Here is a 22578-nt window from a genome sequence, read left to right as displayed (position 1 = left end):
CACCCTAATTGTGTTTCTTTAAAAAGACCATGAACAGAGATATGAAGACAATCTGTCTTTAGTTTCTAAGATTTTTATCACTTTATACCTAGATTTTCTGGAAAAACACTAAAAGTTTTGATAATAAACCAGATTGTTCTACCAAATGTTCTGTATCACTTCATAACAGATAGGTTAGGAAGACATTTTGTCTGTTCCATATCCAATAATTTAATAATTCTCCAGATAAAAATTAATTATAATGAAAATTAATCTTTGCAACATCTGTGGTTTTCCCTTGTTACATGCTACTAAGCTTTGGTTAAAGGCTCAGACAGTAAGGTGAGACACGACTGCCACCATGTGGGCAGTATAATTCGATTGCAAAACTAAATAAACCCTTAACAAGAGAATTACTTACTATATTCTTTACTTGGAAATACCATGGATGTGATAAGGAAGTCCTGTTTGGTCTTGAGTTATATTATTAGATCCATTAATGTGATGTCCATTCTTGGTACAAGTCGTTGGACGCTACTTAACAGAATGCCAGTTATGGAAATTATCTACAGCCTTGTTGCTCCAACTATGTTCTGCAGACCAGCAGCATCTGTATTACCTGGGAGCTTGTCAGAGATGCAGTCGACCCCACCTCAGATGCCCTGAATCCAAATCTGTATTTTAACAAGATGCCCAGGGGATTCCATACACACTACAGGCCAAGCAGTGTTCATGTACAGCTCAGTACCTACCTCCTCCACTCTCACCCCCTACAAGCACCCTCACCCCATGAAGGGAAGGCGACTTTTACCAAAAAGCTCACTTAGTTAAGAAAAATACAGTTTGTCTTACTTGAAGTGCTTGATTAACTTTATCTTTGCAAATGTAGAAATCTATTTTATCTACCATTTGCTTAGCTTTAACAAATGGATTAATTCCACAATTCAGAGAAAAAATTAAAACAGATTTTCCAGAAAAAAGGGCTTGTTTAGTTTCAGGAGAGATTAGAGTATTTTATTTTGCCCAATCAGAGCCCTTCAGCATAAAGAGACATTCATATACATATATATGAACATTTTCCAGAAACATTATAATACATTTTTTTAAAATACCAGCTTATCGGTATTTATTTACAAAAATATTTCATTACCTAATTTTAAACCTTTTGCTGTGATGACATTTTGTAAAGTACAGGAATGCAAAATAACTACAAAGTTTAACACATTTTTTAGTGTTTGCAATAGTGCTTTTTTGTTTTTGTTTAAAATGAAACAGTACACAGAGATTTTTTTTTTTTTACCGTATTTAAAATTCATACTCCAGCAATTACCTTTGAGATAGTTACTGGACTGAGCAAAATTAAAAAAAATAAAGTAAAAAGTGCAGCAAACTGAAAACTGCCTGCGGGCACGGTTTAAGGTATACACAAGCTAGAGCTCTATACCAAGCATGCTTGCCCCCGAAGTGGACAATGTTAGAAAAACTTATCCTTGCTCTTTTTAATATTGTTTTGGTGATGCATTTACAATGAACCAATAGTATACCTAGAAAGAAATGTTTTTCTGGTTCTAACTATCATATTAAGCAGAGGTCACACCTAAAGTATCACAGTACCGTTTATTTACAAAAAAAAAAATAAATAAAAAATTTAAAACATGATTTACCCTCTTTGCATTGCTTTCTACTGACATGTTGAGTCTATGTTTAACTCCTCACATTGTCTTCAGTTGAAGCAAAGTTCAAACAACAGGAAATACTTAGCAAAAGTATATTTAAAAAAATGAAATTCCCGAACAAATTGGATTCCATTGCCATTAGCCTATGTCCATTTTAAATGCCTGAACCAAACAACCTTCAATAAATGAATACTGACTTATTTACATCTCATACACTATAAAAATGGTAATAACTGTGATCCTCATTGCAAAATACTGGCAAAACTGACATTCATGATTTTTCTGATGTAAAGAGTGCAATAAAAAGAGCAATCACATGTAGTCCTGGACTGTACTCGATTTGTAAATGAATTGTGCCTAGTAGTTTAAGACTGTATTAGTAACTGAAGAAAGCCATGTGAAAATCCTGATAATTGGGAAGTTACTAAAACCATTTAATTCAGCTGAGAAAGGTAAACTAAAGTTTTCCCTTTAATTTTTGTTGTTGTTGTTGTTACAACCATTTTCTGTCCACAGAACCTTTAAAACTCCTGTGGCAGTAAGATCACTAATATTCACAGGAAAAATAATCCCCATAGCACTTTACAAGAAATTGATCCGTGATGAAAAGTGTAATTAACAAAAGCTGTAAACAGTATCTTCACATTCATTTGCAAATGAAAAAAAATCACTTATGGGCATAAATTTCAATCCAAGAGAACAAACACTCTAAAAGGGAAAAGAAAAAAAGGAGGACACTTAAGATAGAGAAGTGCTCTTTTTCAAAGTAAATACAGATTAAAAAGTCTAGGAATATTGATCAAGTATCAAACTGATAAGGAACAAATTCTATAAACTACAAAATAAAAACCTTCATTGACAAAAATACATAAACTCTGTTTTCATTTTTGGAAATTTATTTTTAAAAAAGGTAGAAGAAAATACCTGGAAAACTATTTTAAATATATATATATTTTAAAACAATAGTTAAGGTAGGCATCCAACAGCAAGCTGCAGCTAGTGAGAAAGATCTTGCAATTATTGTTGTGGGCATTTTCCCCAAAATAAAATTAATATTTGAAAATGCTCAATAGAGGGTTTTTTTTTTAAACCATAGTAATGATTTTCTTTCCTGTCAATGTGTGAAGACGTTTGAATAATGTATGATTCTTTAAAATTAATTGTATCTCGATATGAGATACCAATATTTCTTATTATAAGCGTAAAACATAACTTTTTGTATGGATAATATACATACTTTTTAAGTACTTTGACTTAAACTTAACAAGTTCACCATTTTTAAAATTAAAGAGTACATTTATAAAAATTTTATTTTAAAATTAAAAGTATATTCTCTAGCCATATGTATAAATATAACATGTTACTGTATGATCTTAAAACAAATCTGAAAGTGTTGCAATATTTAAGACCTAGAACACTGAAACGTACAGCAAATGATCTTACTATTTTTTTTATAATTGAAAACTATATAAAGCCCTATTAAAGGTTTTAAGACTATGATCAGTTTAATTATTTAAGGTGCAGCTAGCAGCATAGTCATGATTTTGGTATGTTTTATACATATGTATCACTTGATTTTAACTGAGAAATGTGGATTAACTGATAATAAAAAGTTTTCATTACCTAAAAAAGTGCAGAAAAAATTCAAGTTTAAAGTTCAGTGCTCTTTATTTTGCAAAAACAAATAAACGAAATCCCCAAAGTTAAAATGTAAAATAAATCTTTGCCACAAAAAATTTACCTTTGGATATAGCTTTTCTAATGTCATATGAGGAAATGCCTTAAGCAAAACATATATGGAATATGGAACTCAGGGTAAAACTTTGTACTCCGTGGGGTCCACCACGTGTTTTCCATTCCCTCAGCTGTCTCCCCACCACCCCCTGTAACCTAAAAATGTGTAACACTTTCAGACTTGTTTAAAACACTCACAAATCTACAGGAATAGCTTCAGAGAAACCTACAATTAAGAAGTTCTAAGCAAAAGAAAAGCTTCTTTCTTTACCAGAAAGTACTGTATTTAAACTGGGATATACCACACATAACATAGACAGGTAGCAGCATTTTTTCACATCCATAAAGAAAATTGAATTAAGAAGTTAATAACAGCTCAGATCAATAACCATTTCTGGAAACGCTCCGTACAAATGAAATGCAAACCCAGGGGATTAAGATGATGCAAAACTTCAAATGGATGTAATACACAGAATTTGTCAGAGTGTAAGATTTCAAATAACTTTTTAAGCAAATACATATGAATTTTAGCTTGAAGAGTGAACTGGATATATGGCACATATAAGGCAAACAACTTCCTATTGACAAACTGCTAATCAATGAATACTTCAATGACTTTAGAGCCAAAGACACATGAAACAAAGAATAATGTCCTCAAATGAGGATATGGAGGTATGGAGGAAGCACACACACATCTTTCACTTTTCTAATATTTTTGACTTTTTTTTTTTTTTTTTTGGTTTATTTTCTTGAAATCCTGGCTTGCTGGTGACTGTTACTTTTTGCGCTTAAAAAGAAAAAAAAATAGAGATGTTCTCTCTCAAATTACAATAAATTCCCTGGGTTAGTTATTACTGCAGACTGTCTCTTATCTACAGACAGAATCAAGTATAACTCAGAGAAGCTATTTCCTATTCTCAAAAATACTTCAAGCCTTCTAATCCTAAGTGAGTGTCTAGTTTGCTGTGCATAATCTGTAGATTTAAAAATGAAATAAAATAACTCAAAATATTGATTTAACATTTTCTTATAAAGTCCATCTCCGATAAATGTATCTACTTCTCTATTTGAAAATAATTACAGGATTAGCTCATTTTATATACAACAGGAAAAATGACAGTAAAAATAAAGTTGATGTACAATTAACACAAAATAACACAGCAAATTAAACAGTTGGAGCTAATATGCCCTTCTACGAAATGGGGAATCGTCAATTTATTACTTTACTTAACGCTTCTCAACTTCAAATCCTTTCACTGTTGATGTAATTGAGGACACTCTTAAAACTGTACCTTTAAAAAGGGCCTATACTTCCTGTGACAGATCATGGAACAACGGGTTTGTTAGATAATACAGGATACAAATTAAGCCATCTGTAAACTCCTGAATGTTCATCATATTGCTGACATTAAACAGAAATATGTTATCTGTAGGTATTTTCTACAAATTCAAAAACTTTTGAAAATGACTTCTGAAATGTTTTGGCTTGATCAATTATCTCTATCACATATATTTAGTCCCTCCATAATGATATTTAAAGTAAATTTTAATGTAAACTTTTGTATCCCATAGTGCACATTATAAAAATGTAAACATAAAAGCTTTATTAATGAAAATAACCAAGAGGAAAAAACGCCTAACAGACTGTGCGAAATTAAGGTGTTCTACATACACCTTTAATGATCCTATGGGATAGCAAAACAACCATCAAGTTTGCTATCAATTTGTGCTCTGATTCTCTCTTACAGAAAAAAGGAAAACTGTTTTAAGCAATTTTTTATAGAAGAAAATATTTAAATTTCATTAACAGTAAGTGTAATGCTTCTATTTTGCTCCTCCTTTGTTGCCTTAAGAACAATCAGTAATAATCTCAGATGAGCCTGCATTATGAGATTACTTCCTTCCAAGCCATCTCGTTCCTGTCTGCAATGCTCTTCTAGGAACCAATCATTTATTGTCCACTGATGGTCTCATTTGTATTATACTCCAATACAGAAATAATTTAGTTACCAAAATGCACATATTTTCCTTTCCTTTTGGCTTTTTAAAACCTTGAAAGGACATGTACAGATTTATAGTATATTTCTACAGAAAATATTTTGTAGGTCATCAGACTAGACTCTTATATAGATAATTATTGACAAGAGATGCTTGTAATTTTCCATGCGACAGCATGTGCACTAAGATTTAATTGGCTCATCACCTGAGTGTACTGGAACTGTTAGCAAATAAAGGGCATTTTAAAAAGGGAGCTGAGCATTTTAGTGAAATAAAGAAACTTTTTTTTTAAGCAATTTTAATTAAATAATGCAAAGGTACATTTGGTTAAACATTTTATAAAAATTCAAGCAAAATTAAAAATTTAGCCAATTTCAACATTTCTACAAAGGTAACCAGTAACTATTTTGGTCAAATCCACCTTTAGCTGAATTAATGAGAACAAGGACAAGGGACATTGAAGTATTCTCCTCACCACAATGGAGGTTTTTCTCACTTTCCACACTGTATAGCCACTACATGGAAACTCCCAGAATGATGAGCAGTTCAGTCATGCTCTACACTTTTCTTTTCAATGAAAAGTGATGTATCACCTTGTTTTGCTTTTGACAAAATATGGACTAAACACAAATATACAATAACAAGAATCCAAGAGTAGCCCATACACAAGTCAACTATGTGTATGTTTTTATTATTTAAAGCCCACCATTCAGCTTATCTGTCTAAAGATATGGTAACAAACAGTTTGTTTCTTTTTCACTAATGATACTGATGACCAGTCTGTTTAAGGAAGGGAAAGCCCAAGACAGCTGTTCATAATTCAGTCAGTGACACAAACGTAACTATTTCAGCTTCAGGACCTCTGACTTATTGCCTCTCCCTCAAAGAGGTCAAACACTGAAGGCAGATACGACAGCACAAACTCTTTTGGCATATGCAAGTTTAATACAGGAATGATCCAGGAATAGTCCCTGCCAGGTCTCCTCGACATCCCCCTTTGTTTCTTCGTCTGTAACACGTGACCTGCTTAGTTCCCAAACCGTCACCTCAGAGCTGGCACACACCATAGACTCCACTTTGAGTGTCTGTGGACACTCCTCCTCAATTAAAGCCACATGACTGAGGGAAAACAGTGCGCGATTGTGCTAGGAAAGAGCAGTATCCAGTGACGAACATCCCTTTAATGTTAACTTTCCTAAAGTGAAATCGAGAAAATAAAAAAGGAAAATTCTTTTTCCTTCTGGCTGACGTTGTACTTAGTTGGATTTCTAGCTGTCAGAACTGGTACCACTTCTTGTCTTTGTATTTCAACATCATCTAGAGGGGAGAAAACACGAAAAACATTTTTAAAAAATGCCAGAATGACAACATTTAGGTTATAAATCATTGCTATGTTTTTCCAAAATATATCATTCGGAAGGATTCTACAGTGTTACTGTGTTGCTTACTTCAAATAATTTCATATAGAAAGCAGTAAGAACTGTTCCATTTAGAGGAAAAAAAAAAGACTGTAACCATTAAGAACTGTAGCCCAGAAGGTCCTCTTATTTCTTAGAGATGGGACATAATTCAACTTTGGCTCAGTAGATTCTTTGGTGACCTAAGGTAACACCTTACAAATAAGGTAATTTTCAGTTCTCTGGTTTGAACTCAAAATGAGGTTAAAGAACCTGGGGAACGAGAGGTTGGAAACACTACTCTTGCTCCCATCCGAAATTTTCTGAGCCCATAGTCTTGAGCTAGGCACTATACAGCAGTCTTTCCCGACACGACTTCATTTGGTTCTCACAACTTTATGGGTTAGAGATTACTATTTTCCTCATCTTATAAAGGAAGAAAATGAGGCTCATATGGGTTACCCAAGGTAACACAAAAGTGAAACTGGTATCTCAGCACACACAGTCTTATACAAGAACCCATGAGCTTAACCACCTCAATGTATTGTCTTCACAGACTCTTAAATACGGCTCACAAACAACATTTGGTACAAGGGAAAAGCGAACAGTTTGAGACAAAGCTCTTGGCTAAATATTTAGAGTGTGGATATTGTGAAATCAGCTCAAGTGTTATATGCATTAGAGATCGCAGTCAGATGCAGGGTTATGCCAACAAAATTCTTGACCTAGATTGAAGGTCACGAGCCTGTATCTGAGGTGTGTGTCAGCACTGTGAAAGCATCTCCAAATCTCTTTGAAGCCCTGGACAAATCTCTCCCAGGTAAAGTTACCTCTTTCACGCATTCCAGATGTCAGCATTCTTGAGCAAGGAAAAGATGACTTTTGAATGAAAAATTTAAAGAGCTACTGCTGATAGATTGGTTACTCAAATACAAAAAATAATTTTAATAAGGTTTCTTCAGGTAACAAACTAAAAACGTCCTCAAGGGCTAGGCTAGGAACTCAATGTGTACAGCAGCCCAGTGGAAAGCATCAAGGACAGGCAGACTATGTGTCAAAATGAAGATGTAGAGTCTACCGAAGGGGCCTTTAAATTCAATTTTTTAAGTGTTCTTATGCTGGCCAATAAAGCATATTTGTAAGAAGGCCAGCTAGGGGTCCCTTCTTAAAGTATCTGTTTCTAAGATCCACCATGATTTCTGAATTCATCAAGATGAATTCATTGTAAAAATCCATCTCATTAGCCCTCTGGATGAATTGGTCTACAGACAGATTTAGTATTGTCTACTTGAATAAAAATGGTTGCCAATTTTAGTTATTTAGATCTAAAGAATCAAGAGAGGCAAATTATTTCCTTTTCTAGAAATTAGTAGTAACATCTGAGCCTTCTGCATTCTCTAAAAACAGTTGCAAAGCCATTGGTTTTATTTACAAAATTTACAAAAAGCCGGAAGGTGAGCAGGTTCCTTCAAAATTTATAAACTTCAGTAAGAGAACAAAGGCTACTGAGACATATCCTTGTCGTGGTTCCCTCTGGTGGCAAGAATCAGGAACTTGATTGTACATAGAATAAATGAAAGTTCTCCTGTAGAAATATAATAGCTATTAAAAGAAAAAAAAAACAATTTTCATACTTGCTTCACCTAGATTATTTTGTTTAAATATTTGTCTGCTAGACATACCTCATGAGCATGTTTAGAAAACGAATCTGCACTAGACAACATAGCTGCGGTTCTTTCTTCCAGATCACCAAGCTTCTGCCCTCTTTCATCTAGGGCCAACCTGGCTCGTGCTAATTCACCGACGACTCCAGATGCCGCCCCTTTCACACCTTCGATGCCACCTGGGCCAGGGATATGCTGTGCAAGACTCCTTGAAGCCTTTCCTGAGGACGATTCTCCAACTGAATGATTTGATAAATGAAAGAGTAACTCAAGAAATGAAAATTTTATTAATATATATGATATTAGTATACATGATAACATTAAAACACAATTTTCAGGTTGACATTGACAATAAATTGAAATACGTATATATTCACTTTATGTTTTTCATTATAATGATTTTAATAATTTTTTAGTTTTTTAAACATGTAAAAACAGAATGTACATTAATAGTGTCCTCTATACTAGTTTATGTCACAAAACTTGTGTAAAAAGGTACTAATAATTCTTTCTTGCAATGAATAATAGGTATACTGATACTAGTTTACATAACAGTAAAAATTACTTAGGTGTGCAAAAAATTAAAGATAAATTAAACATACAGATTTGATTTAGTTTCTCCCATGCTTTCTCATCCTTTAAATACTGTGCTTAGGTTTAGAAGTAGAGGAAAATGCAGAATTCATTTATTATTCTACTTTAGTCTCCAAAAGTGTAGATATGCTGAATCTCTTTCTTTTTCTCCATTTATCTTGTCACTTACCAACAGACCAATTTTTTTCCCTTCAAAAGATCTCAGGAATTCACTGCTTCCTTTCCCTCCATAATCCAGACCTTGATTCTCTAATATCTAGGTTACTGTAAAAGTCTTACATTATGTTAAAGACTGAGGTCAGATTTCCCCTCTTCCCTCAGCATACATTTCTTTCGCTGGAAATATAATTCACATACCATAAAATTTGCCCCTGAATAATTCAGTAACTTTTAGTTTATTTAGAAGGTTGTTTAACCACCATCACTATCTAATTCCTAACATTTTCATGACTTCAAAAAAATAAATAAAACAAAAAAAACAAAACCAAAAAACAACCCCATCCTTATTAGGAGTCACTTTCCATTCCTGCTTCTTCTCAGTCCTTGGCAATCAACAATCTACTCAGTCTTTATAAATTTTACTATTCTGAACACTCATATAAATGGATTCATACAATATGTGGTCTTTGTATCCAGCTTCTTTCACTTAAAATAATGTTGTCAAGGCCCAACATGTTGTAGCACACATTGGTACTTCATCCCTCCTAATGACTGAATAATATTCGATTGAATGGATATATGACATTTTATCAGTTCATCAGTTGATGGACCTTTGAGTTGTTTCTACTTTTTGGCTATTATGAATAGCTGTTAATGAACATTTGTACAAGTTTTTGTATGAACATATATTTTCAATTCTCTTGGGTGTACACCAAGGAGTGGAATTGTTGAGTCATGTTTTAACTTTTTGAGGGACTTTCAGCTCTCCAGAGAGATTACAGCATTTTTATATTTCTACCAGCAATGTAGGCGATTTTCAATTTCTCCACATTCTTGCAAACATTTATTTTAAATCTCTTAATGTTTTATTTATTTTTGAGAGAGAGAGCAAACAGATACAAGCAGGGGAGGGGCAGAGAGAGAGGGAGACAGAATCGGAAGCAGGCTTCAGGCTCTGAGCTGTCATTGGAGAGCCCGACGACGTTGGGCTGGAATTCGTGAACTGCGAGGTCATGACCTGAGCCAAAGTCAGACAGCTAATGGACTGAGCCACCTAGCTGCCCACCCCCCTTGCAAACATTTATTACTGAACAGATTTTCAATGACAGCCATTCTAGTGTGAAGTGGTATTTATCTGATTTCCACTTCCCTAGTGACAAGTGATGATGTATATCTTTTCATGTTTATTGTCCATTTGTATATTTTGTCTGGAGAAAAGTCTATTCAAACCCATTTAAAAACTGGGCTATTTTTCTTTTTACTGTTAAGTTGTGAGAATTCTTTATATATTTTAAATATTAGACTCTTACCAGATTCCAGATATGTCACATATAGGATTTGTAGTATTTTATTACTATCTGTGGGTTGTCTTTTCATTTTCTTGACAGCGTTCTTTGATTTTTAACTTTAATGAAATCCAATTTATTTTTTTCTTTGGTTGCTTGTGATTTAGATGTCACATCTAAGAAACCGCTGGCTAATCTAAGGTCACAGAGATTTATGCCGATGCTTTTTTCTATCACTTTTACAGTTTTAGCTCACACATTAAGGTCACTGATCCATTTTGAGTTATGTATGGTATGAGGTGGGGAAACACCTTTCTTCTTTTGCATGTGGATACCCAGTTGTCCCCACCATCTGTTGAACAGACCATTCTTTCACCTTTGCATTTTCTTGGCATTCTTGTAGAAAACCAATTAACTATACATGTATGGATTTATTTCTGGATTCTCAATTCTATTCCATTGATCTATATTACCTGTCCTTATGCCACTACTGCACTATCTTGATGATTATAGCTTTGTAGTAAATTTACAAATTGAAACGTGTGAGTCCTCCATCTTTTTTCTTCTTTGAACAATTTTGTGTGTATGTGGCTGTTTTGGATCCTTTCCATTTCCATGTAAATGTTAGGAACAGTTTCTTTCTTTCTTCAAAAAAAATAGTTGCGATTTTGACAGGGATTGTATTGAATGCACAGATCAACTTGAGGAGCATGGCCATCTTCCCAATATTAAATCTTCCAATCCATGAACATAGGATGTCAATCCACTTATCTATGATTTAATTTCTTAAATGATGTTTTTAAGTTTTTAGTGCATTTTACACTTCTTTTGTTAAATTATTCCTAAGTACTTTATCTTTTTGATATCATCAGAAATGGAACTGTATTAAATTTTCAGTTTCTTCACTGCTAGTATATGAAGAAAAGCAATTGATTATTTACATTGATCTTGTACCTTGCAATCTTGCTGAACTTGTTTATAATTTATATATACATATATAACATATATATAAAAATATAAAACATACACATATAAAAAATATATATATAACTTATACATAAATGCATATAACATATACAAATATATATGTATATATATATATATGGATTCCTTAAAATTCTATATTTGTAAGATTAGTCATCTACAAATACAGACTTTTGCTTCTTCCATTCCAATATGCATGCCCTTTAGTTCCTTTTCTTACCTAATTGTCCTGGTTAAAGCTTTTAGTACAAGGCTAAAAAGAAAAGCTAAAACGCTTTGAATTTCCATCTAAAGTTTAGTTATCAGTTACAAAATTTGGGGGGGGGGTGTTGATAAGGACTTCATTAAGTGTATATTTGTGTGTGTATACATACATCAGTTTTGGGAGAATTGATGCCTTTTACTGAATCTTTTTTTTTTTTTTTTAATATTTATTTTTGAAACAGGGAGACAGAGCATGAGTGGGGGAGGGGCAGAGACAGAGGGAGACACAGAATCTGAAACAGGCTCCAGGCTCTGAGCTGTCAGCACAGAGCCTGATGCGGGGCTCAAACCCACAAACCGTGAGATCATGACCTCAGCCAAAGTTGGACGCTCAACCGACTGAGCCACTAAGGCGCCCCAAGAATCTCTTAATGCATGAACATAGTATACTTCTCCTTTTATTTGGGTCTTTAACTTCTTTCAACAAACTTCTGTAATTTTCTATTTTCCCTATAGAGGTCCTAAACATCTTCTGTTAAGATGTATATCTAAGTATTTGATTTTTTTTTTTTTTAATATGATTGTGGTAGGTAGGATAATGTACACCACTCCTCTCAAAGATGACCATAATCTAATTCCTGGAACCTGTGATTGTTATCTTACATAGGAAAAGGAAGTTTGTTGATATGATTAATTTAAGGACCTAGAAATAGATTATCCAGGTAAACCCAATGTAATCACAAGCAAAGAGCTTTTCCTAGCTATGGGCAGAGAGAGAGATGTGGCTTCAGAAAAACAGATGCAACAAAGTTGCTATCTTTGATCCTTTAGGGCAATTACATCCTCTTATCCTCTGTTATCTTCTTTTTTTTTCTTTTCTTTTTTATTTTTATTTCTGATAGTGTTTACTTGTGCCTTCCTTTTTTTTTGCTCAGTTTCACCAGAAATTTATCAATTTTATCAGATTTTTAAAGAATCAACTTTTGGTTTGGTTGATTTTTTTCTACTGTGTATTTATTTACTAAGTCATTACTGTCTTATTATCCTCTATTTTCTTTGGTTTATTAAATGCTGTTTTCTATCTTTTTGAGACGGCTGTTCAGTTCACTCACTTTTATGTTTTCTTTTCCTAATAATATTGTATATATACTAATCAATATATACATTTTAAGTGTTTATTTATTTTTTGAAAGGGAGAGAATACAAGCAGGGGAGGGGCAGAGAGAGAAGGAGACACAGAATCTCTGAATCTCTCTGAATCAGGCTCGAAGCTCTGAGCTATCAGCACAGAGCGTGACATGGGGCTTGAACTCATGAACTGCGAGATCATGACCTGGGCTGAAGTCGGACAATTAACTGACAGAGCCACCCAGGCGCCCCTATAAATATCAGTATTGCTTTAGATGCTTACCAATGATTATGAATTGACACATGGGTTATTCAAAACTGTATTAATTTTCAAACATGGCATTTAAAATTAGCTTTGTTACTAATTACAAGCATAACTGCATTGTGATTAGATCACAAACAATTAACTTTAATCCTCTGAAATTTAATTTTTAAAAAACTGTCTAACACATGGTCAACTTAAAAAAAAACCAAGTTTTTAAAATGTAAGTTTCAAACATAAAGGAAAGTACAAGAACTGTATAAAAAACATCCATATACTCATTATCTAATTTTGGTAATAGGTAACATTTTTTGACATGAGTGTCCATATGTAAAATTTTTGAATATTTAAAATTCATTATAGACATTATGACATTTTACTCAAAATAATTCAGCATATATCTGTAATTTCTCTACAAATACATTTTATGACCATTCTGTCTGTGCTTAAAAATAATGTATTCTGCAATGTTCTGTATCTCTTCATTAGTTTTAATTTCATTAATTGTTTTGTTCATGCCTTCTATATCCTTTACTGACTTTACTGCTGTCTGCTTTTGTATCTCAATCAATAGGCATATTAGCAGTTCCCACTATGATTGGGAAATGGTCTCTCTCTTCTAATAGTTATATGAATTTTTTAAAATATATTTTTTAGTGAAATTATAAGGTATGGGGCACCTGGGTGGCTCAGTCGGTTGAGCGTCCAACTTCGGCTTGGGTCATGATCTTGCTGTCCATGAGGTTCAAACCCCGCGTCGGGCTCTGTGCTGACACCTTGGAGCCTGGAGCCTGTTTCAGATTCTGTGTCTCCCTCTGTCTCTGCCCCTCCCCTACTCATGCTCTGTCTCTCAAAAATAAATAAACATAAAAAGAAATACATAAGGTGCACTCAATGAATGCACAAAACAGATGGGATAAATAGAAAACACATAAAGGATGGCAGACTTAAATATGAATAACCATAGTAATTATGCCCTTAATTTAAAAGGCAAAGATTGGGGTGCCTGTGTGGCTCACTTGGTTGAGCATTTGACTCTTGACCTTGGCTCAAGTCATGACTTCACGGTTCATAAGATGTGTCAGGCTCTGTGCTGATGGCATGGAGCCTGCTTGGGATTCTTTCTCTCCCTCTATCTCTGTCTCTCCCCTGCTTGTACACACACATACTCTCTCTCTCTCTCAAAATAAATATTAAAAAAAGAAATTATAACATGCATCCTTAGCTTATTAAAAGCTGTTAGATACTCTTTTTTTTTTTTTTAACGTTTATTTATTTTTGGGACAGAGAGAGACAGAGCATGAACGGGGGAGGGGCAGAGAGAGAGGGAGACACAGAATCGGAAACAGGCTCCAGGCTCTGAGCCATCAGCCCAGAGCCTGACGCGGGGCTCGAACTCACGGACCGCGAGATCGTGACCTGGCTGAAGTCGGACGCTTAACCGACTGCGCCACCCAGGCGCCCAAGCTGTTTGATACTCTTAAAAAATCTCTTTAAAAATGCGTCATCTCAGATCACCTTAAATTCAATTACTCTTTGTGACTCTCTTGATTTTATATGATTTTTTGTGTATTTATGTATTTTTTATGAGTATACTATTTTTCTTTGTGTTTGTATATTGTATACACATACCATAAGACTTTGCTTTACAGTTGTAAAGATTATATTCATTATATTTATGCATGAACTTATTACTTTCTTTCCAAAACATTGTTTCCTGCATCTCTGACATTCCATGGAGGATTAGTACAGCCTTTAGAGTTTCCTTTAGTGTGGTGGCAAGTCTTATTCATTTATTCGCCTAAAAATGTCTCATTCCTGAAGGCTATTTTCTTTGAGTATAGAAATCTACATTAAGTACTGTCTTCTGTCAACATACAGAAGATCATCCCATTATCTTTGGTTGTTGAGAAATCAGTATATAGCTTGTTAAAGGATACCTCATTTTCTTCTAGCCACCTCAAATATTTTCTTTTTTGTCTTTGATATACTCTATTTTCATGTGACATATATAGCTATGAATTTTTAAAAAAATATCCTTGGAATTCATCAGGTTTTTTGACTGTGTGAATTGGTATCGTCTATCAATTATGAGAGATTTCCAACCATATGTCTTTATATATTGCTTCTTCTTCACATTCTTTCCTCTTTCTTTCTTGAGAAGTCTAAACACTTGTTAGAACTTCTCACTGCAACTTCTATTTCTTTTATCTTCTTTGTATTTTACATCTTTTTGGTTTCTCTGTGCTACATTCTGGATCATTTATTTTGCCTATTTTCAAGCTATGTAATTCTCTCTTCAGTTGTGTAAAACTTGTGGTTAAATTTATCTACTCAGCTTTTAATTTCTGTTTTTGAATCTTTCAGTTCTAGAATTTCATTTTGGTTTATACATTTGTTGTGTTGATTTTTATAATTTTCAGTTATCTGATAAAATGTTCAGGCATGGTACTTATGCTTACAAACATAATATACATAACTATTTTATAGTTTGTGTCTGATAATTCTAATATTTGAAGTACCTGTGATTCTGTTTCTGCTTTTTCTGTTTCATTGTTCATGGTGTTGGTCACTAGTGTTGCTGGTTAACTTGGATGACATATTTGAAAATTATTTCTAGAAATAATTTGAGGATTTGCAATATGTAACCTTCCATTAGAGAACATTTTCATTTGCTTTTGCCAGATGTTGAGCACTTGAGCAGTCTGCAAAAATACTTAAATAAGGTTGAAAGTTTTCTGGTACACTCAGATAATTTAAAGCTAATCTGTCTGTGTGTAGGAGGGCTAATTTATTTCCAGATCACCTTTAGTCTTAAGCTGTGGCCTTTTGGTTCCTTGCAAAGAGAAGTTGTTTAATAAGATCCCCAGTCTTGAGAGGAGTGAAGATGGCAGAGAAGTAGGGGCACCCTGAGCTTTCCTTGTCCCTCAAACAGAGCTGTACTGAGTAAGATCACCTGGAATACCCAGGAAATTGATCTATGAACTGGCAGAAGGATCTCCATGGTTGGAGGGAGACAGTGTGGCAGGTGTGTGGAAGTGAATTGGGGGAGAGAAAAATGGTGGTGCATGGAGGAATCCTTTCCATGGAAGACAAAAGGGAGAGAAAGAAAGAGGGGTTGAGACAGTGTGACACTGGGTTTGCACAAGAGGAAAACCATTCTGGACCATGGACTGGGGAAGGAGTGTCACAGGTTGTTGTTTGTTTGTTTGTTTTTGCAAATAGCACATGGAGCTCACACTCTGAGGTTTTTGAAGTGTGCAACTTTCTCCAGAGCAGAGTTGTTGTGCACGTTCCTGGGGAGAAGGAGGGAGCTGGCCCCGGCGTACACAGCGTGGTGTAGGGATCTCCTGAGCTGGGGCGCACTGGGAGAGAACAGTCCCCTTCTTGGACTACTTTTGGAAGAGGTTATATTGCTTCTCCAAGGACAAAAGACCTGTAGGCACCAGCAAAAGGCCTTTTCATCAGCAGGGGACAGAGGTACACCCAGAGGGCATATAACCTTGTTGCTGCTTTTAGTGGTGCTGCACCATAGATTCCGTGCACTGTGCAGGCATGGGATTGTCTTTTGGAGACAAGGGACATCAGACGCAGCATGGAGAGGCTGCGGTGCCAGATCCTTTAGGATTTTGAGTTTTGAATCCCAGGTGTGTGCCAAAGAAAAACGCAGGACAGCTGTGGTGCAGGGCGAGCTGACTGCCCTTGCTATTCTGTGAGGGTTGCCTGAACAGCAGCGAGTGTGAGATCCCCTATCTGGGGACAAGAGACTGGGTGGTGTCATTATCCCCAAAACACCAACGCAGTGGGACATCAGAGAGCAACACAGTGGCCCCCAGTGGAGGTGGGACCAGTTTACACCAGACCCCAACCCCCTGTGCCTGGCCACTGTTCATTTACTGGGGCAAGACAGTGATTCTGAGCCAATCAATGCAGCAGGCCTCTCCTCCAGGAGACCAGCACAGACAGCACCCCCATGCACCAAGTGCACTGAAAATGAGGTGCTTCAATACAACACCTGCAGCTCTGATGAAAACAGGACCAGGCTTACTTTTTTTTTTTTTTTCTTCTTTTTTCTTCTTTTGGAATCAGGCTCATAGTTTTTTGTTTGCTTTTTTCCATTTCCTTTTCTCTTTTTTAATTGGATCAGTCTTCTTCTGAAGACTTTTTTTTTTTTTTTCTTTTCTTCCTTTTTTCACTTCTTTTTCTTTGGAATCAGGCTTATAATTTTTTCATTATCTGTTTTTTTTCCCATTCCTCTTCCTTTCCTTTTTGGGATCAGGCTTTTTCCCCCTTATTTTTCAGGCTTATTTTAACAAACAAATCAAAGCACACCTAGTTAAAGGCCCAAGTACTCCCCACTGCAGGTAAGGAGGACTCAAGTACTCCCCACTGCAGGTAAGGAGGACTCCTATAGAGGACTGACCAGTGGGAAAGAGCAGCCAAAACACAACAGCAGAGTGCACACAGCATATACTAGAAAAACTTCCTGGAGTGCTAGGCCCTGGACAGTATATGACCCCTTTATAATACAGCATTACTCTCAGATACAGGTAACATAACATACTTTCAAAACATGCAAAAGACAGAAACTAAGCCAAAATGACAAGATGGAGAAATTCTTCCCAAAAGAAATGTTGAGAAGAAATCACAGCCAGGGACTTACTCAAAACAGAGATAAGCAATATATCTGAACAAGAATTTAGAACAACAGTCATAACACTACTAGCGGGCTTGAAAAAAGCACAGAAGACACAAGAGAAATCCTTGCTACAGAGATCAAAGACCTAAAAGCTAGTCAGGCTGAAAGAAAAATGCTATAACTGAGACGCAAAACCTACTCGATAGAGTCATGATGAGGACTGAAGAAGCAGAGGAGAGGATAGGTGATAAAATTATGGAAAATAATGATACTGAAAGGAAGAGGGAAAGAAAACTATTAGATCACAAGGGGAGACTTAGGGAACTTAGTTATTCCACAGAGTGAAACAGTATTTGTATTATAGGAGTCCCAGAAGAAGAAGAGTGAGAAAAAGGGCAGGTTTATTTGAACAAATCTTAGCTGAGAACTTCCCTAATCTAGGGAAGGAAACAGACATCCAAGTCCAAGAGGCACAGACGACTCACCTTAAACAAAACAAAACAGAACAACAGGTCAACACCATGACATATCACAGTGAAACCTGCAAAATACAAAGATACAGAGGGAATTCTGACAGCAGCTAGGGACAAAAGGTCCTTAACCTACAAGGGTGGACACATAAGGCCAGAAACAAACCTGTCCCTTGAAACTTTGCAGGCCAGAAGGGAGTGGCAGGAAATATTCAATGTGCTGAATAGGAAAAATATGCAGCCAAGAATCCTTTATCTAGCAAGGCTGTCATTTAGAATAGAAGGAGAGATACTTTCCCAGATAAAACTAAAGGAGTTTGTGACCACTAAACCAGCCCTGCAAGAAATTTTAAGGGGTACTCTTAGAGTGGAGAAGAAAAAAAAAAAAAAAAAAAAAAGACCAAAGCAACAAAGGCTACAAATGACCAGAGAAATCACCAGAAACATCAACTCTACAGGCAACATAATGGCACTAAATTCATATCTTTCAATAATTACTTTGAATGTAAATGGACTAAGTGCTCTAATTCAAAGACATAGGTATTAGAATGGAAAAACAAAACAAGATCCATCTATATGCTGGTTACAGGAGACTCATTTTAGACTTAAAGACACCTATAGATTGAAAATGAGGGGATAGAGAACCATCTATCATGCTAATGAATGTCAAAAGAAAGTCAGAGTAGCCATCCTTGTATCAGACAAACTAGATTTTAAAATAAAGACTGTAACAAGATTAAACCAGATAGACTGAACAGATAGATTCAGACATTTCATCCTAAAGCAGCAGAATACACATTCTTCTCGAGTGCACAAGGAACATTCTCCAGAATAGATCACATACTGGGTCACAAATAAGCCCTCAACAGGTACAAAAACATCGAGATCATACCATGCATATTTTCAGATCACAATGCTATGAAACGTGGAATCAACCACAAAAAAAAAATTGGACTGTCTTCACATACATAGAGGTTAAAGAACATCCTACTAAAGAATGAATGATTGGGTTAACCAGGAAATTAAAGAAGAAATAAAAATATACATGGAAGCAAATGAAAATGAAAACACGACAGTTCAAATCCTCTGGGATGAAGCAAAGGCAGTCCTAAGAGAAAACTATACTGCAATTCAGGCCTATCTCAAGAAGCAAGAAAGGTCCCAAATACACAATCCAACCTTACACCTAGAGGAGACAGAAAAGAAACAGCAAATGAAGCTGAAAGCCAGCAGAAGGGAAACAAACAAAATTACAGCAGAAATAAATGACAGAAACAAAACCAGTAAAACAGATCAAAGAAACTTAAGAGTTGGTTCTTTGAAAGAATAAACAAAATTGATAACCCCCTAACCAGACTTATCAAAAAGAAAAGAGAAAGGACCCAAGTAGATAAAATCATGGATGAAAAGAGATCATAACCAACACCACAGAAATATAAACAATTATAATAAGGGAATACTATGAAAAATTATATTCCAACAAGCTGTGCAATCTGGGAAAAAATGGACAAATTCCCTTTTTTTTGGAATTTGGAAACTCACAAATAACCAAAACTGAAACAGGAAGAAATAGAAAAGTTGAACAGACCCATAACCAGCAAAGAAATTGAATCAGTCATCAAAAATCTCCCAACAAACAAGAATCCTGAGCCAGGTGGTCTTCCCAAGGGAATTCTACCAGACATTTAAAGAAGAGTTAATACCTATTCTTCTTAAACTGTTCCAAAAAATAGAAATGGAAGGAAAGCTTCCAAACTCATTCTATGAAGCCAGAATTATTTTGATTCCAAAACCAGATTCCATTAAAAAGGAAAATTACAGGCCAATATCCCTGATGAAACTGGATGCAAAGATTCTCAACAAGGTATTAGCAAATCAAATTCAACAGTACATTAAAAGACTAATTCATTGTGATCAAAAGGGATTTACTCCTGGGCTGCAGGGTTGGTTCAATATTCACAAATCAATCAATTTGATATACCACATTAATAAAAGAAAGGGTAAGAGCCATATAATCCTGCCAATAGATGCAGAAAGTGTTTGACAAAATACAGCATCAATTCTTGATAAAAACTCTCAACAAAGTAGCAACTGATGGAACATACCTCAACATCACAAATGCCATATATGAAATACCCATAGCTAATATCATCCTCAATGGGGAAAAACTAAGAGCCTTTCCCCTATAGACAGGAACAAGACAAGGATGCCCACTCTCACCATTACTATTTATTTAACATAGTATTGAAAGTCTTAGTCTCAGTAATCAGACAATAAAAAGAAATAAAGGGCATAAAAACTGGCAAGGAAGAAGTTAAACTTTCACTATTTGCAGATGACATGACACTCTATGTAGAAATCCCAAAAGACTCCACCAAAAAATTGCTAGAACTAGTACATGAATTCAGCAAAATTGCAGGATGTAAAATCAATGTGCAGTAATCTGTTGCATTTCTGTACACCAATAATGAAACAACAGAAAAAGAAATAAAGGAATCAATTCCATTTACAATTGCACAAAAACAGCAAGATACCTAGGAATAAACCTAACTAAACAGGTAAAAGATCTGTACTCTGAAAACTATAGAAAACTTATGAAAGAAACTGAAAAGAACACAAAGAAATGAAAAAGCATTCCATGCTCATGGATTGGAAGAACACTGTTAAAATGTCTATACTACTCAAATCAATCTACACATTTAAAGCAATCCCTATCAAAATACCACCAGCATTTATTGCAGAGCTAGATCAAACAATTCTAGAATTTGTATGGAACCACAAAAGACCCCAAATAACCAAAGCAATCCTCAAAAAGAAAAACAAAACTGGAGGCATCACAATTCCAGATTTCAAGCTATGTTACTAAGCTGTAGTCATCAAGACAATATGGTACTAGCACAAAAACAGACACATAGATCAATGCAACAGAAAAGAAAACCCACAAACAGACCCAAAACTATATAATCAACTCATCTTTGACAAAGAAGGAAAGAATATCCAATGGAAAAAAGATAGTCTCTTCAACAAATGGTGCTCAGAACACTGGACAGCAACATGCAGAAGAATGAAACTAGATCACTTTCTCTTACATACACAAAAATAAATTTAAAATGGATGAAAGACCTAAATGGAAGCCAGGAAACAATCAAAATCTAGAGAGTAACACAGGCAGCAACCTCTTTCACCTAGGCCGTAGCACTTTTTACTAGACATGTCGCTGAAGGCAAGGGAAATGAAAGCAAACATGAACTATGAGGACTTCAAGATAAAAAGCTTCTGGACAGTGAAGAAACAATCAACAAAACTAAAAGGCAGCCTACAGAACAGGAAATGTTTGCAAACAACGTATCTATGAAGTATTAGTATCCAAAATCTATAAAGAACTTATCAAAATCAACAACCAAAAAACAAGTAACCCAGTTAAGACATGGGCAGAAGACATGAATAGACACTTTTCCAAAGAAGACATCCAGATGGCTAACAGACACATGAAAAGATGCTCAATATCACTCATAATCAGAGAAATAGAAACTAAAACCATGATGAGATACCACCTCACATCTGTCAGAATGACTAAAATGAATCACACAAGAAGCAACAGGTGTTGATCCCCCTTTCTCCACATCCTCATCCTCTTGCACTGCTGGTGGGAATACAAACTGGTGCAACCACTCTGGAGAACAGTGTGGAGGTTCCTCAAAAAAACTAAAAATAGAACTACTCTACAATCTAGCAATTGCACTATTATGTATTTACCCAAAGGATACAAAAATACAGATTTGAAGGGGCACATGAACCCCAGTGTTTATACAGCAGCATTATCAACAATAGCCAAACTATGGAGACAGCCCAAATGTCCATTGACTGATGAATGGATAAAGAAGACATGGTGTGTGTGTGTGTGTGTGTATATACATACATATATATATATATATATATATATATATATATATATATACACATATATGTACGTATATATATATAATGTTATATTACCCAGTCATCAAAAAGAATGAAATCTTGCCATTTGCAATGATTTGGATGGAACTAGAATGTATTATACTAAGTGAAATAAATCTTTCAGAGAAAGACAAATATATAATTTTTACTGATGTGAAACAAAACAGCTGAACATACGGGAAAGAGGGGAAGAGAAGAAAGGGAAAAAAAACCACAAGGGACTCTTAAGGACAGAAAACAAACAGAGTTGATGGAGGGACGTGGGTGGGAGATGGGTTAGATGGGTGATGGGTATTAAGGAAGACACTTGTTGTGATGAGCAGAGGGTGTTGTATGTAAGTGATGAATCACTGAATTCTTTTATTTTTTAAAAATTTATTTATTTTGAGGGAGACAGACTGTGAGCAGGGGAGGGGAGAGAGTGAGGGAGAAACTCAAGCAGGC

The 22578-nt window shown here is 35.1% G+C and overlaps 1 protein-coding gene across 3 annotated transcripts in view; it reads right to left on the bottom strand.

Moving 5' to 3' along the window:
* Window positions 1-966: 966 nt before the first annotated feature.
* The window catches only part of STXBP5 (syntaxin binding protein 5), a 174423-nt gene continuing 152811 nt past the window's right edge, over window positions 967-22578 (bottom strand). For all 3 annotated transcript variants that reach the window (XM_047858198.1, XM_047858199.1, XM_047858200.1), the window contains 2 exons: window positions 8467-8687; window positions 967-6704 (listed from right to left, as the gene is read on the bottom strand). In XM_047858198.1, the coding sequence (XP_047714154.1) occupies window positions 6663-6704; window positions 8467-8687 (263 nt within the window). In that variant the 3' untranslated portion in view covers window positions 967-6662. The remainder of the gene's footprint in view (window positions 6705-8466; window positions 8688-22578) is intronic.

This window comes from Prionailurus viverrinus, chromosome B2 (assembly GCF_022837055.1).
Source record: "Prionailurus viverrinus isolate Anna chromosome B2, UM_Priviv_1.0, whole genome shotgun sequence".
NCBI classification, from domain to species: Eukaryota; Metazoa; Chordata; class Mammalia; order Carnivora; family Felidae; genus Prionailurus; species Prionailurus viverrinus.
The sequence above is the reverse complement of the archived record's forward strand: the minus strand, read 5'-3'. Positions and strand labels throughout refer to the sequence as shown.